The 18,242-nt window shown below is 39.4% G+C and overlaps 1 protein-coding gene across 1 annotated transcript in view; it reads right to left on the bottom strand.

Annotated features, from left to right (window-relative positions):
- The window catches only part of opn5 (opsin 5), a 53,038-nt gene that overhangs the window by 17,470 nt on the left and 17,326 nt on the right, over nucleotides 1-18,242 (bottom strand). Inside the window, exons 2-3 of the mRNA XM_042503853.2 lie at nucleotides 16,511-16,657; nucleotides 1,652-1,771 (exon numbers count right to left, since the gene is read on the bottom strand). Coding sequence (XP_042359787.1) covers nucleotides 1,652-1,771; nucleotides 16,511-16,643 — 253 coding nt within the window. The 5' untranslated portion in view covers nucleotides 16,644-16,657. The remainder of the gene's footprint in view (nucleotides 1-1,651; nucleotides 1,772-16,510; nucleotides 16,658-18,242) is intronic.

Below are 18,242 nucleotides of genomic sequence, written 5' to 3'. Positions count from 1 at the left end.
CTGCTGTTAAAATGTTGTGATGTCAGCAAAAGCACATGCTAGGATTATACAACAAAAACACATAATTATATTAAGGCAACAAAAGCACATTGCAACCAATGCCAGGATGTCAACAAAATGACATGATTAGGATTATGCAACAAAAGCGCAGATGGTTAGGTTTTGTCAAAAAGGGCACAAAAAGGATATAGAAAAAAACATTGACATGTTCAGACTGGAAGTGAACACCAGACTCCCGAACAAAATTCTGGGGTTGGTTGGATCCATCCACCACCCCTCCTGCCCACTCTACAGGGATCTTCATGTTCCTTATATTATGTTTCTACCGGCAGCATCCCTAGCTGAGGCTGCCCGGTGGCATATAATACAGCTGCAAAAGGTGGCTTTGGCATTCTTACGACAAAATCCCTGCTAAAGCTGTTTCTGCCAATTTAGGAATGAGAACTAGCTGAAATATCAGTGCTGGTTGAGATGAAGGGATCCTTTTCTCTTTCTGTATGTGACACATTTTAGGGTGTTTTTTGCACTTAGTCTGTTTCAGCCCTCCAAGCAGACTCAGACCAACGACTCAGCATTTTTTTGCGTATATGAGAGCACTCCAAGGGAAGTCAGGCCCCTCTGAAGACTGAAGTCTGTGGTGTGGTTCACTTAATTGTGCATTGTGAGCACAAAGCGTTCTGGGTTTGTTTTGCTTTTTGCTGTTAGATTTTAGCCCTCTAGCCCTCTCATCACATACTATTGCGCTGGGAAGTTCGAAAAACAAACAAACCATGTTGGCTGGTTCTGCTAGCAAGTAGGACAAGGAGTTGATCCGCGGAAGATACTGCAGATATAATGAAGAACATATCAGACGGCAACAGTCAACAATGCACAGAAAGTTTCCCTCCAATTTTCAGTTTATATGAAAGTGAGAGGTCCATTGCAGTGCAAAAAAAAACTATGCCAAATGCACTTAATGACATGCAATTTACCATCTCTCTCCCTCTATGAAAGTATACATATATCCACTGCCCTGGTGAACTTTAGTTTAGTGGGTCCCTTTCAAACATTCCACCACTTCGGTGCAGACTCAAGTATCTTGACAATGACTCCAGAGATTACCATGCAATTTTTTTTTTCTTTTCCAAAAATGACCTTTCTGACAAGACATTCTTCAATTAGTTTCACAGGCTGAGTAGTGTTCTCCACGACAACTCCGTTGACTTTTACATTTAGAATCAGTTTGTCTTCTAGTAGCTGAAGTAAAAAAGTGTAAGCCTGGGTAAGTAATGTGGAAGAGAAACAAATTACTAAAGTTAATAAGAGAGAAAGTCCATTAACACTGACTTTAAATTTGCTGGTGAATTACAGACATTATGAGTTGTAACAATTAAATTGGGGACATTTTGAGATGCTAGATAATGACTGTTTGTTGAAATTAAAAGTCAAAATGAAAAAAAAAAACAGATAGGGAGGCCAACAGACAAACATCTGCATCTTATTAAGAGGAGAGACAATTACGGGAGTGGAAATAATGTCATTACATGAGTCAATGAATGGATGAAAACACAGAATAACGTGATGCAACTTGCGGAAAAAAAAAACTACATTTAACAAAATGTGTGGCTGTATGGATAGGAAGACCTGTTGAACTGAACACATAAGCCAGTACCTGATATGCCAAAATCGAAGATGGCTAGATTAACAGTCATGAGCTCAGGGGGCCTCAACTTGGTCTTCCGTTTAATGGTCATGTATATGACATAGCCATTCCCTGTTGCAGACATGATTCCTGTAAGAGAGAGAGAGAAAGTTTGATCATCTGCACTCGTCAGATGCCAGTAACAATGTTGACAGACATCTGGATTCATTGTGTGAAGACAACATGAATGCTGAAAGGTACACACAGGTTTTGAAGCAACAAATGCTGCCATCCAGAAGAGGTCTTCTCACGTCCCTGCTTATTTCAGCAAGACAATATAGACACATTCTGGGCATTTTCCAACAGTGGGACTTTGTAGTAAAAGAGTGCAGCAACTAGACTGACCTGCCTGCAGTCCAGACCTTTCCCAGTTGAAAGTGTGTGGAGCAATATGAAGCGCAAAACACAGCAACAGAGACCCCCGACTATACATATAGCCATACATCAAGCAGGGACGGGAAATAATTTGACTTTCAGAACTTCAACAATTAGTGTCCTCAGGTTCCAAAACACTTACTGAGTGTTGGTTAAGAAAAGTTGATTTAACAAAGTGCTAAACATGCCCCTATCCCAACTTTTTTGGAATGTGTCGCAAACCTGAAAGTCAGAATGAGTGTATATTTACAAAAAATTTTTAAAAAATCATGTTTTACAGAAATCCCAACTTTCTGGAATTGTGGTTGTAAATCATCTCCTGACAAATTTCAACCATATCCCAGAAAATCGTTATTATGTTTATTTCACATATTTCTTTGAGGAACATGACAGTGTCCTCATGGTGCCAAATAAATCTTATGAGCATCAGTCTAAGCCATATACTTCAAGTATGTCATGATTTATTTACTTAGTCTGTTTCCATTTCACTTTTTTTTTTTTTAAATGTCTTTATATTTATACACCATCTTTTCCACCCCAGCCATACTTTTTTTTCCAAAATAAAAATATGCATAAAAATGGTTTATAGAAACATACTGAAGACACTAAGTAGTTTTCACTTACACCTTTTTTTTATCATCACTGACAAATCACACAGTACAGAAATCTACTATAAAATAAGACACATTGCATTGTGGGACTGCAGAAAGTAGTGGACATGTTATTGACTACATTTCACACTCTGGGAAAAGAGGGAACTAGAGGGAAACACTATAAAAAATAGTGCACCTTTGAAGAGTCTCTCTCAATGAAGCCACATGGACAAAGAAACTCCAGCAATGTCAACACATAATGTAACAAACTGTGGTATAATTTAAAATGTTTCATTCTTCAGATGAATTTCTTTTCAAAAGGCAAACAAACCTAGAGATATAACAGCATTTTTGTTCTTTGACAACTAAAATGCTTTAGTGTAAATGAAAAATGACAAGTACACGCTTCAGGTGCGACCATTCCCATCTGGCAGTCAGCACCCATCGCCAGTGCATCAAATCATCACTTTATAAGGGACTACTGTACATATATATATAATGAGAATCAAAAAAGGTCCTTTTCCAGTGCATACTTTAATATATCCATAAGTAGGGAGAGAAATATGACAGCATGATAATGAAGCCTCTGCCCCATCTGCATTCTGCATCCACACTTAACACTCAGCTATCAATGAAGAACAGGAGCCACCATCTAATGGCCTGACACCCTACACAGCAGCTACATTAATTCTCAGACCTGTTGTGTGCTCAGTTAGCTCTGTGATTACAGCTCATAAAACAGTTCAGTTGCGGTGCACCATAGTGAGAATGCAGCAGTGTGAAGGGACAAGCGTATGACATTTTCAGATTCCATAGATGCAAAGCATCTCTCAGTACAATGAACACAATATGTTGTAAAGTGGATGAACACAGTAAAATGTTTGTCTCGTTCTTGGAGAACTCAAGTGTAAAATTGTGCTCTGAAAATACAGTATGTTGACCTGCTTTATGCTGCTTTATATAACTGTATAATTATGTGACAGTGTGAGAGGGGGCATTCATGGAGCTGGAAAGCTCTGCTCCTGGTCCCTCATATTCACCTTCTCATCATCTTAAGGAAAACTAACTTCCCATTCATGAAAATAAAGCAAACTTTGTACATATGTTAAAGCCCATGCTAAACTTTCTCAACAGGAATTGGGGTCCAATAGTCCTAATGTTGGTGTAACAGCAGCTGTTTAAAGTTAAAAACATTGAAAATTCATAACAAATCACCTGTATGACCCATGGCTTTGCAACTTTCACTTAACTGTAGGTCCAATCATGAAGACAATTATAAACTCCAGCCTTGTGCAAATGATGATCATCACTCTCATCACGTTCTTTTCATCAAAAACTGTAAAACTAATTAAACCTATATCCTCCCACATTTTTGCTAAATTCACACCGCACTCACGACACAGTGTCTTCAGACTATCCTACACACACATTTTACACAGATTTTAAAAATCGAGCCCACGGTGTATCAAAATATGTCACAACAGCTACTGCAAGTTCATGCTAAATAAAGCTTCAATGTTCATGATAAAGGACAATATTTTGCTGTCGGGGCAGATGAAGTGTGTTTGATTTCAAAAGCTGTATAACTGGCAACATTTTGAATTCTGCCATTATGTAGCCTATAGCAGTCCATGAAAATAGAGCATCTTTTAGCATCTTTTTTTCACATATGGATCAATTATTTTTTGTAAAGAGACCTTCCAGATGTTTTCTATGTTGTCTAGATGAATTATGCAAATTCTCAGAATTTGAACTTAATTGTGACACTACTTTGAAATCTGACTGTAAATTCGTGTATAGCGGTTATGCTGTAACCTGGTGGTTTGCGCTATAATAGTAAGAAGTCACCTCTAACTTCCATACTGGTGAGGTAGCTCAGCTTGATAAAAACTTGCCATTGGTGCCTTGTTGCGCCTCAAAAGGCCCGAGCCCAACCCATTGCTCTTCAGCAGCTAGGAGAAAAGGGTCATTCACATTAACAAACCCACAGAGAACTGTCAACTACCTTAGCATCTTGAGGCTCTCTTTTAAAGAAATATATAAGATCCTTAAAATCGACTGTGTGTATTGTGCAATTTTATTGCCACTCGGATTGACCTCATTTCCTACAGATGAATGTTCAGGAAACAAGAACTCTTATGAAACCCACAGCACCACACTATGGACAGAAAAAACATGGCAATTAGCTGGTTAAAATACATATAGCAAGCTTAGGAATCAGGTATTTTTCTCACGAGTTCTATAATAATGTTAATTGCTCCGTGTCTGTTGGATTTGTAAATAGGCATTTGTTTGCTGCTGTAAGCCATAACAACTTTATAAGACATTGTTGTAAAGCTCACACATTAGCCATAACACTGGAATGAGTCATAAGACCTGGAAATGAGTTAGCACTCCTGGTTCCCTCATCTTAAAGTTAATGGGTTTTTGAATGGGTTTTTCAGTATATGCCTTAAGAAAGGTCTGTGAGTAACACAAGACTTTCTATGTTTTGTTCTATGACATAAATATTTCAGTATATTCCCCACTGTGAACTTTGAAGCTAACAAGTGGCTAAATGAGACCTCAGAGCGTCATTGACCTGAACTACGCCAAACAGCCTTATTTAAGCTCTACAGCCTAATCGATGTGGCAACGTTTAACAATGCGACTGTGGTGTAGTTCATCAGTGGCTTAATTTTAGCTTTGTACTTCTAGCGACTGCAGTTAGGCCTCAACAATCAGTACAGTGGTGTTAATTTGCAGAAGTGCAAACTCATCAGGGCGAAAAGGTGAACCTTAGTAACGCTTGAACCGTAGGAACAACCTCCGAACATGTTTTCTAGTCCCTGTTGAGTCTGCTGGCCAACTTGTGCTTATGCTTTCTAGAGATCACGGGGTTTCCCAAACTTAATAAATACACCAAATAGAAACACAGAAATGCTCAGCTTGGCCAGTTTGTTACAACTAAGATATCTGCTGACAAAAACTCCCCAAATCCCTTGTGACTGCTCTGACCTCCACACATTTAATTCTCACCTCAAGACCCATATTTTTAAATCTACTTAATTAATCTACTTAATTACTTAATTAATATTTGATTAATGTATATTGCTTTTACTGATCATGTTTTGATTTATTCTGTTTAGTTTTATTGACCTTAACTGACATTGTTTGTTTCTGTTAAGCATCTTTGAGTATTGTGAATAGCGCTCTATAAATAAAATGTATTATTATTTATTATAATAGTTAAAATCATTTTTACATTTAGGTAGATTTAGATTTAGCTATTACATCCCCAAACTTTATCTGGATTTTGAAGCTCAGCTGATGGAGGATGCCAAAGGATGACAAATGTTTCCAATTAACTGAAGAGCAAGGTCATGTCAAGTCAAAATTAATGAAAAAGACAGAGGTATCATCATTTCCAAAATTCACAACATGTTGTTATCTAACAGAATGTGCTGCTTCAATACAATTTTGATGCCATTTAGGCTTTCAACATGTTTTCACTGCAGTTCCAATCACTTATATTTATATATTACATTTCCCATCATGCCGAGTGCTTAACTGAGTAGTTTCAGTTTTCAGTTAAATTTGTTGTTCTATGTTAACAAACACAATGTCACTATTTGTCAGTGTTTATAATATTATTATAGTTCATACCATTAGTGAGTTGGCTGTCACTTTTCATAATTTGAAGCTGCTGTTTTAGACTGTCATAACGATGTTAAGTGTTGGATGTCACAAAATTACCTGCAATTTAAACTGTTCTCATCCCCAAACCTTAGCAACCACATAGTGAATGCTCTTGGTCCCCTTTCCATTAATCTGAGTAACCTGGGAGTAACATTTGATTCTGTTATAACCTTTCACCCACATATAAAAAAAAATGTTTAGTCCTGCTTCCTCCAGTTAAAATGAATCTCTAAAATCAAATCAACACTATCACGCTCAGACCTTAAAATAGTCATTCATGCACTGATTTTGTCTAAACTCAATTACCGTGACTCATTCTTCACACACACACACACACACACACACACACATATATATATATGCTATAAATTCAACAGGGCAATACATCATCTTAGTCTGTTCTATACTATCTTGCCCTCTACAACAGAAATCAATGCAGGTACATTGTCAAAATGTGCCTCTGTACAACATCACCATTACTACCGCAACCTGACCACTGAGCAGTGCTGCAGCAGATGGAAAAACATGACTAATTTTCTCACAGTTTTCTATCATTATTTCATCTATTTATTACCATGGCCCAGTTAACAATTCAGCTTTACCTCATAAACCTGCTGCCCCTCCAGCTGCTTCTCATTCCCCCTGTCTGAGCCGCAGAAATATCTCTGTCACTCCTGAATAAACCTGATTTCCTCCCAAGTGTTTATGAAGCACTCAAATCAAAATAATAAACAGCACAATGAGCATACTGTGGGCCTCCTAATTCCCATGCACTCATATGATGCACCGCGTCAGGAGAAGAAGCATAGAATCTGAGCCAAAAATGGGCTCTTGGAGCGTTCCCACAGCGAGAAAAAAACTACAAAAAATTGATTCATTATTTCACAAAACATGTCACGCTGTCCCCTCTTCCTCTCTGCATCTATTTCTCGTCATATTTTATGGAACTGCTCTATTTTTTTTTTTTTTTTTTTTTTAGATTTGGTGGTTTAGATTTGAAATGAGACATTGTGTTTTAAGGAGGTTGAAGCATGACACACAGTAATGGGAACAACAGCGGCCATCAGCTGATCCTCCCAGACATCCCTCACATTACCCTCCTGGTACAATCACACGTCCTGTTTGGTGGTGTAGGCCTGTGGTTTTCTAGCTCTCACTGAAACCTTTTCACTTTCCAGTTTAAACCAGCATTTAACAGCACAGGGGCATTTCCAAAATGCACTGACAGAACAATGTGCTCAAACAGTTCCATCACTTTTACTGCAAAACAGGACTGATCTAATCCACATTCACACACATCCGTCCCTCACAGCCTCCTGCTGTATACAGGTTTTGTGTTCCTGTCCACTCAGAAATAAAGGTTCCAACAGGGTCCATCCTGAGGACTGAGGTTCTACCCAGAACCATTTGTTTTGGAAGAACCCTTTTGTGAAGACATTGCTCTCTGAAGACTAGGGTTCCATTAAAAACTAAAAGCATGTTCAGTGGGAGGGAATTCTGAGGGTACTGTGGTCAGTTAGTATTTCTAGAGCCCCTTATTTGGGTTCTAGATGAAAACCTTGGAATATAAATAAGGTCTCAGTAGAATCCCGTAGGGCCGTTTTGGATTTAACGCTTAAAATAAAAGGATCCTCGATAGAACCCCCTGGGTGTGTTCTAAATTAAAAACTTGGATATAAACTAGGTGGGTTCTGGATTAAACCCTTGTAATAAAGTGTTCTCGATAGCACCCCCTGGGTTTGTTCTCGATTAAACTCTTGTAATATGAATGGTTTTCGTGAGAACTCTGTGGGGTGGTTTCCGGAATAAACATATATAAGTGTTCTGGGTACCCCTAGGTGTGGTTTAGATTGAAATATACAAGGGTTCTCTGAAGAACCCCATGGTTAGGTTCTAGATTAAACCCTTGGGATGTAAAATGGTTCTCAATAGAGCTCCACTCTGTGTTCTAGATTAAATACTTGTTATATAGATGGGTTCTCAATAAAAATCTCTGGGATATATGTATAAGGGATCTGTATAGAACCCCCTAGGCACATTTTAGATTCAACACATGGCATATACAAGGGTTCATGGAAGAATCCCCTGGGAATTTAACTAGGTTCTCTGGAAAATCCTTTGGGTGCAATATATATGAAACACTTCCTGGGTAGGCTTCTTTTCAGGATCCTTAGAAGGTGTAAAGGTTTTGGGTAGAAACCTCAGAGAGAGTTCTGGATGGAACCATTTTACCATAGAGGGATTCTCTAGAACCTCTCATTGGAGGTTTTGGGTGGAACCTTTCACTGATGGTTGTAGGTATTACCTGTTATGTTAGGTACTAGGTAGATCCCTCTGCTAGGGATCCATTAGAATATTAATAAATGGTTCTATGAGAAACCAAAAAGCATTCTTCTATGGGAACAAGCCAAAAAAACCCAATATGGCCATAGTTAGCACCTTTATTTCTAAGTCCTGCCTGTGTCTCCACAGAGACACCATCCAGGGTTACTGGGAGACAGAGGACATGTGAGTGTGTTCAGGCTTCATACTGCAGTCATTTGATTTACCATGCTTCATATGTACAGCCTCTACACGTCATACAGAGTCTTTATACCCCGACAGCAGGGGAATACACGAGCGTGTGATTGTTAATCAGAGTTCCACCACCTTCACTCAGCCCACTAACACACACACACACATGCACACACACACACACACACACACACACACACACACGCTCACAGCCCTGTGATTTCATGAAGCCATAATCCTGCTCATTACTGACTCTTCATTGATACAAATAACACAGGAGACTGCATACCCCTAAAAGAAAAAGAAAATTGGTGCACTGGCGTAATCAATCTTTAAAATTGTAATTGTTTGTAATTGAAAAAATATATTTTATTTAATGAAATCCTACATATTTTTTTTCTATAACCACAGTCCTTGATATTAGTCTATCCAGCAAAGTTACTTTTGATTTGTTGGGGAAAACATTATTTTTTCTCAGTGTCAAATTTAATTTCCTCAATATTTTTAGAAAAGAAAAATGTTTAGAATTTGCTAACTTTAAAGTTTAATTATGTATTTTGAAGGAAATAAAAGAAGTCTTTGTGGAAATCAGATATCCATTAGGTGAGAGAATAGGTACAGACAGTTTGTCTGCAGTTTATGGAGGTCACCTCTTTGATAAACAGGATGCAAGGATGCATTCCCCTCTTGGAAATTTCTTTAAAAAATATAAAAAAGTACATTTGCAGAAATACTCAAAAAAAAAAAAAAACCTCAAAAGTATATTTGCTTTTCTATTTTTACCCACTTAGATCGGGTACCAAGACAGACTCTTGTTGACATTATTGGCGTGTGTGTATGTGTGAGACATATGGTGCAAATTATGTTATACTTTCTGATGATACCTGTATTTTAAGAGTGTTCAAGTTGAACTGAACTTCAAACACTCCAAGGAAAGTGGATTCATTTGTATTTCTTCTCTTAATGTGATAGAAAACCATCCTCAAATATTAAGACGTGCAAATATCTTAACTTAAAACATAAAATCTGTCTATACAATAAAAAAGCCTGATCAGATACATTAGTGAGCTGTGGAGCCAGACTAGAGTGTGCTTCTGCTGGTCCAAGTCATGCTGACTGAATTTTAATGCCTTCACACCACATTCATATTCTCTGGGGGTCAAACAAAGCCTGTCACTGGTTTCTCCAATCCTAACACAAACATATGCATGTACACTTGCACGCCCACGCACATGCACACAAACACACACACAGACCAACACACGCACACACACACACACACATACGCGCGCGCGCACACACACACACACACACACATATATGAGGCCCTAATGTCCTGAAATCCTAGATCCTTGCTTAAGTCCTAGAAATACCTTAAAATTCTAGAAATATCCTCAAATCCTAGGAATGTAATAAAATTCTCGAAATGCCCTAAAATCCTAGAAATCTCCTAAAATCCCAGAAATCTCCTTAATTCCTAGAACTCTCCTATAATCATAGAAACTTTCTAGAAACATCCTGAAATCCCAGAAACATGTGGAGTGCCCCCCAAGCAAAGCAGGTTGAGTATTCCTGATCTAGGAGGTGAAAATCGGGGAACATTTTTATTAGGAGGCATAAGTGACATAAGTCTTCCTTGAGCTGCCAGAGTTACGGACCGTCTCATTTTTAGAATTTTGTCTGGATTGGTGCTCCCTTAACTAAGAAACTATTGGGGGGAGCCAATACACAGAAAATGGCTATGGATCCAGAAGCTGGCAAAGTGGAGAGGTGTGTCAGGAGGGCAGAAAGTTCATTTAAAGGGACCTTGTGAAGCTTGGGGGGACGGCAGACTGTGGCAATGATTGTGGGGGTGGGTCTGGATAGATTACAGGCAAGGCTTTCTAGCGAGGAGAGGGAGGGGACAGAGACTGGCAGGACCTTCCACTTCTTGCGGTGGAGTATCACGAGACCACCTCCGCAACCCGAGCCGTGAGGTTTGCAAACAAACCCGAGAGGGGTAGAGTCATTAAGTTGGGAAAAGTCACCAGGAAGTTGCCAAGTCTCAGTTAAACAAAGAAAGTCAAGCTTGTGGTCCGTAAGAATATCCTGGTCGAGATGTCCTTTGTTAGTGAGGGAGCGGATGTTCGACAGACCAAAGTTGACACCGGCGTTGTCGCTGCTGAGAGGAGCATTAGCTGACCTAGCCAGACTGGCTAACACACTGTGGTTCACAGTCTGGCTGGTGTTTCTGGGTGGGCGACGAGTGGAGGTCCAAAAGGAGGTAATCCCCTCGGAGCCGCCGAAGTGGAACCCATGTCGAGACCCACGGTGGATGTACCTCCGGCAAGGCAGGAGGGAGATGTCCAGGTGGAAGTGTAGAGCCGGTGGAGATCGGGACCGCTGAGTGCAAAGCCTGAGGAGCTCCGTGGCCGAATACTGGAGGAGTCCATCCACAGGTGGATGGAGGAGCGACAGGACAGTCCAGACAAGCAGAGACCACATATAGACCCTGCTGATCGACATTGTAAGGCGCGGCGGACAGGTGATGACACACAGCTGGGCGGTGAGCTGTGCAGGTAGGGTAAAGAAAGCCAACAATCATGTGACCACGGAGCCACAGCAGCACAAAGAAAGGGAGGTTTAAAATTCCCAGTTTAGAGTAGAGGCACGGTCATAAATTGGCTGGAGAACCGTAAAAATGTGTTAAAAGTTGCCGGTGAGTAGCGGCAGCAAAACACGCCAGCTTTCACTCAGACCGGAGCTATTATGGCTTCAACTTTAAGAATGTGCTCTCAGTTTAGATTTACCCTTTGATTACAGAGATTGGAAACACAGCCCCATTTGCAATAACTATTTCTTTCTCCATCCCAGCACTGATATGGCCTTTACAGTCTTCATGTCCTCTGTAGTTTCAGTGAACTTCCAAGTCCGTAGCTTTGTTAAATTAAATGATGTCTTTTTCCCCATGTTCCTTTTAATATAGTAATGGAGTCAATTTTGGACATTCCTGTAAATCAGACAGGCCTCATGAATGAACATTTTACCTCCCCATCTCACAGAAGCCTCTCTTAATACAATACAAAAAAAAGACAGTACGTCTTGTTCTGTCTCAATCTAATACAACTTTAAGACTGTCCATCTCATCTATCGTACCAACTCCAGACTCTCCAGAATGTTCCAGTGTAACAGATATCAGTAATATATGTCACATGTCACCAGCAAACACAACACGCTTTGTTTTTACCACGTCATCAAATGCCAAGTTATCAAATAATGAGAAAGAAAAAAATAATAATAGCCTATTACCTTTGCAACCTCATCAGCATGTAAAAGGAGATTGTTGGAGTTTGAGGGGTCAAGGATTTTTTTTAAATCTGTTTGGGGCCCTATGCTCAATTATATAGTTAAATTCAAGACACTACAGGAAAACCTGAAGCGCTCACCACTGATGTGCACTTTGTCATATTTTACAGAGCCATCTATTTGCCTGTTCTTGTGTTCTATCATTGACTAAACTATGTCAAAGATGAAGGGTTGATTGTTGATTATCATTTTTGACTGATTTAGTATTTTTTGTAGAAATTAGTATTTTAGTAATTATCATCTCTTTATTATTTATTAGTATTATTATTAGTAGTAGTTGTAGTAGTAGTACTACTAGTAGTAGTAGTTTTTTTAAATACATTTATTGATATATGTATTATTCTTTATTCTGCGTTCACAGAAATTTTATAGGTGAAGGTGGGTGTAAAAAAAAATCAACCTTAATGTTTTTTAATTCATTTATTTTTTTAAGAATGTGGTCTTAATTTATACATGTTAATAGGGAATGCAACAACATTCAGTACTAAACTTACACTGTAACAATGAGCGTATTTGTAATCCTGTCTATGCTGAGCTGCCAGGAATTGTAAGTAACTTGATTTACATTTATTACATTACTAAATTATTTCTGTTCTGGAATGTAACATTTATTTGCACCAATTTAGAGGAAAATAATATTAAACAATTATTCAATCATATTTAATCATATGTTTAGAGGTTGTTGGAGATGTTTTATTGTCCACGTAACTCCTTATAAATAAAAAAAGCTACAATAAATTCACTTTTTCATTTAGTTGTGACATTACACTGTTCATAGTTTCAGAAGTACTTCTTAACTGTAGCTGCTATCAGTTAGCTGCACACTTGCCAATGTATAGCTAACTGTTATTGCATTGCAACTTAAACAATAAAAGGTGTCCAATGATGGACAGTCTAATATAAATTAACATAATTCAGGTTTATTTAGATTTTGAATGGAAATATGTGAATGTGCTTTGGATTATGCCTGTGTTCCTGCTGTTATCTTTGACTTCCATATTCTTTGTTAAAAAACTGTCGAACATGTTACATTGTATGTATGAATTGCAGAACTGGAAAGCAAAAATTTCTGCACATACTTTTTTCCTCTGAGATTAAAGAAAATCAATCTGTCCTCATGATATTTCCTCACAATATTTGCTTATTATTCATAATTTCCCTTCAAAGTTCTTTTAACTGTCCATCTCTCATACTTTTTGCTCATTACTGCCTCCATCTGGACATTATGTGCCACAGGACATACTGTACTATTTTTCATCTCATACAGCACACATACATGGTGTTGCAGAATCCCTATTTGCTTAGGAACCATTGTACACTTCCAATACAGTCACACCCAGTGTTGCCAACTCCTCTGTGAGGGAAGTAGCTATTGGCTCTCCCAAAAGTAGCTAGATGATGTAATCAACTAATTTGCATAATTCTGACAGAAGCAAAATTAATAGAAAAGGCTGGCCAGGTAGTCTACAAACTAACTATTTAGGAGAGACACAGAAGGGAGAGCAAATATAAAGAAACATTCGTGATGTTAATCAAAATGTCACACATTGACACATGTTGGAGCAAGGTTACATCATCAGCTCCAGAAAATGTATTTGTCATTATGCTACATAATGTGGAAGGTCATCCACAGGGCAGTACTGTAACAATTTTATCACATCCAACAAAATTTCATGACTTTTTTCAAAACTTTTAAATGATTTTAACTTATTCTATACCTTTTCCATGTTTGGAAAATGTGATTGGGAATTTTCATGACTTTTCCAGGTTTTCCATGACCGTTGGAACCCTGTCCTTATGTTACCTTGTGTTTTAATTTGCAGCTGTTCAGCGGCATATCATGCTGCCACAGCAGGTGCCATCCAGCTGTGTATCGTAGCAGGTGCCGTCCAACAAGATGCTGTCCAGTGGCGTATTATTACTCTGCAAACAATTCTGTCCAGCTGCATTCTCAGCTGATGCTGCCTACCGGCATATCATCGGCAAAAGATGGCTTTTGGTGTCACAATCTAACACCAAAAGCACGTGAGGCTGCTGAACAAGGCACCTCATAAGAATCTAGCAAGCGCTTATTCACACTTTATTCCCGTCTGTGAGCACTGCCTTCAGGAGCAGGGTCTTGCCCAAGGACACTGACACATGTGGACTGGAGGAGCTGCAGATCGAGTTGTTGATCATCTGATTAGTGGAGCCACAGCTCCACTTCACTCAGTATATTTCCATGCACAGTTAAGTGAAGATGTGGTTATTGCTCCATTAGGTCATTTAACTGGACTACTGTCTTTGTTCCAGTACACAAGCAGAGGGGGAGAATTCATTTATTGGCAGAATATATGTCAGACTCCACCGTGGTAGGTGGAGATATGCCAACTTTCAGCTAATTGCTACTGGACCTCTTGACCTCTTACTGTGGTAGTATGAATATTGTGTGTTTTTTAATACATTTTTCCTGTACATTTTGCTGTGTTTTCTGCTGCTGTGTTTGTGTGGCTGTCAGACACTAGGCGTGGCTTCGTGCTGCTGAGCTCTGCATGCACACCTGCTGCTTGATCCACACTCATCAACTGCAGCTTAAAAACCTGCTCTGTCTCCTCCATGCTGCCAAATTGTTCCTGCTCTTCATAGTGGCTCATCTTCAGTGTTGTTTTCAGTGAACATTCTTCCAGTTTGTTGTGCAGATGTGAGATGAACCATCTTGTTTTCGAGGGGGTCTAGTTTGATTCTTCAGTGTTATTTGTTCATGACAATTCCGTCTTCTCCGTTACAAGTGCCTCTCTTCTCCGAGCTCCAGCCCCAGCCACACTTCAGTCAGCCTGCTTCATTCACATGCTGAAATAATACAATAAACTCCTTTTGATCCCTCTTCCTTCTTGTCTTGTGGTCTTGCTATTGGGTCCAGTTTAAAACCGCTAGAAACCATTCCAATTACGTCACATACCAAACGTGTCAGCAAACAACAAATGGGTTGCATGTCCAACTCAGAAAAAATTAATAACTTTTTGGTGCTGTACATTATTGATTGATTTTATTATATTATTGTGTCATGCATAAACAATATGCCCAGCCCAAACAGGCTTACAAGACGCCATCATTACTACAAAGAGACCAAAAACCGAAGTAGATGCTTTACAATAATATACTAACAAAACAAATCATCCTGATGTTCCTTTCACGTTTTAGCCACAAAAGTGGCCAGCTTCATAAAATTAAAAGTAAACTATCATTTAATACTGTCATCAGTACTACAAAACATCAAAGGTGTTCATCAAAGAAGGGACATATAAAAGAAAACGGGGTTTATTTTAAGTTCACACAGTATTTTCCTCTTCAAGAGCCAAAGGAAGGATTTCTGTTCATAACTGAGTGACCAAAGTTCTCTGACTTCTGTTCAGTTTGTTTTGACATAAAATTTAGTGACATATTTATGCTTGGTTTGAATATATGTCTGTAATTTGGGTTTTAACAAGATGTCATTAAACCATTTTTCCTCAGATCTAGCAACTTTTCTCTTATTGTGCTCATGCCACATGGTGGATTATTTCTATAAAGGTAATGTAATTCAGCTACTCCAAAGACAGCATAAAGTTTTACTCTAAAGAAAAACTTTTATTGATCCTATTACACAATATATTAATAAAACGATTCCAAAGTCTAATCATTTCACATTTTGTACGTATTCTACGCTTTACTTTTAACCTTGGCCTTGTTTTGTTTCTTCTTTTGTGTTTCCTGGCTTCTTCTACAAAGTTATGCAGTTTGACTCCTGGGTCAAAGACGGCACGGGGTCTATGGAGCATGCTCAGAACATCTAGACCAGTTCAGGTCCAATTGAGGTATATACATGAAAGAGAAAATCGACCCCCAACAGCGTTATCTAGGTGTGTTGGTCTGACTTTGAGTTGTTTGACTTAGTATGATTTCAGTTAGACTAACGTGTTTAAATCTATTTAAAAAGTGCAGTTCTACTCAAACTACCACAATAATTTAACTTTTTCCAACCTTATGTAAATGTACTGACTGACTCACCAACATTTCGACAGTTTAACCAACACACATGTAAAATGAAATATTACATTGAAAAGCCCTCAGTGGTCTGATCAAATTGTACATCTTTTCTGATATTATGGTACAAGAGTCACTTCAATGTTTACTGCATGCCACGGGCTTTTATCTTTTCTTTCTCCCATTGCGTCACAGTGAGATGTTTTTGAAAACACACCTTGATATTTAGCTTGACTGCAGCAATGCTTGATGTAACTTTCAGCTGAGAGAAGTGAAATATAACCATTTATGCAGAAAAAGCAATCTCTGCAATCAGACTGACCTATGATACAGATGTAAAAGGCTGCAACGATATCCGCCTCTCTGGAGAGCCTCGAAGCGAACGGGTCACCATGGAGGAGATAATGTGGGATATACAGAGAGTGCGGCCACGTCTCGTTCTCCATCACTGACATCAGTGGGGAAGGCCCTGTGGAGCGGAGGAAAAGGCTGAGACAATGAAGCTGCTCATTGATATCTAAAACTGTTTATACACACACAGGCAGCAGGTAAACATGTGGTAATAGCAAGAATATACCTATAAATGTAGCGTAGGAGATGCAAAGACATATATGCAGGTGTAGAATAACCTATGACACCTGACAGTGTGTGACTGGGTAATCCCTAGTGGAGCACTGACTTAAGCCTCCTGAAGACTGAGGTTTTTTCAATGTTACAGGTTTAGTGCAAGCCACACTGTGCGACATGGATCTGAATAAACTTGCTGTTCTCTCCTGCTCGGTGTGCCAGATGTTCAGTTACTCCTCTGCCTCCCTTAGTGATAGTGGTACTAAGTAATAAGTGTGGTTTATTTGCTGTGTTGGAGGCGAGGCTTAGCAATCTGGATGCGCAGCTCTGCACCATGGAAAATCCCTTTGTAGCTGTGGTAGTTGGAAAGACCCCTGTAGCCGGCGCAGACCGACATAGCGTATCCCCTGCAAGCTGTCCCCCAGCAACCCCCGGGTGACTGTTCGAGCAAAGCATGGTAAGCAGAAGCCCATGGTACACCACCCTCCCTTCATGTTTCATATAAGTACTCCCCGCTCAGCGGCACACCCACTGAGGACACAACTGTGGTAATTGGTAGCTCTGTTTTGCAAAACGTGAAGTTAATGACACCAGGGCCCATTGTCAAATGCATCCCTGGGGCCAGAGTGGGCAACGTCAAGTTAAATTTAATCTGCTGACTGAGGCTAAGCATAAATTTGGTAAGATCATTATTCGTGTCGGCGACAATGACATCCAATCAGAGGTCACTAAAATTAATGTAGAGTTAGTGTGTGAGTACTCAAAAATGATGTCGGACACTGTAATTTTCTCTGGACCTCTCCCCAATGTGAGCGGTGATGACATGTTTAGCCGCATGTCATCATTCAACTGCTGGTTGTCGAGGTGGTGTCCAGCAAACAACGTGGGCTTCATAGATAATTGGCATTGTTTTTGGGGAAAACTGGTCTAATCGGGGGGATTGCATCCATCCCACTTTGGATGGAGCCGTTCTCCTCTCTAGGAATCTGGCCCAGTTTATTAGAGGCCCAAAGTCATGACAATCCAAAGTTAGGACCAGGGGGCAGAGTCACAGTCTTACACGCTTCTCTGAGCTTCCTCTAGCACAGTCACACACCCATAACGTTAAAAAACTGCTAAGATTTGAAAGAAACTGACGTTTAACCAACCTGGAAGAGTCCCGTTTAGTCTGGCAGAACGGTCTTAAAATGTATAAGAAGGCCCTCCGCCATGCCAGGGAAAACTATTACTCATCATTAATTGAGGAAAACAAAAACAATCCCAGGTTTCTTTTTAACACTGTAGCCAGGCTGACTCAGAGGCATAGCTCTATAGAGCCCTGTATTCCTTTGGCCCTCAGCAGTGACAACTTTATTTGAATTTCTTTAATGATAAAATTGTAACTATTCGAAATAAAATCCATCACCTCTTGCCCTTAACTGACCTGACCTTGGATACGGGTAGCTTGGATAAGGCAACATGTCCTGGAATTTATTTGGACCATTTTT

Source organism: Plectropomus leopardus, chromosome 16 (genome assembly GCF_026936395.1).
Source record: "Plectropomus leopardus strain MGB_pleo_1.0 chromosome 16, ASM2693639v1, whole genome shotgun sequence".
NCBI classification, from domain to species: Eukaryota; Metazoa; Chordata; class Actinopteri; order Perciformes; family Serranidae; genus Plectropomus; species Plectropomus leopardus.
Note: the sequence above shows the minus strand (reverse complement) of the source record. Positions and strands in the feature narration are given on the sequence as shown.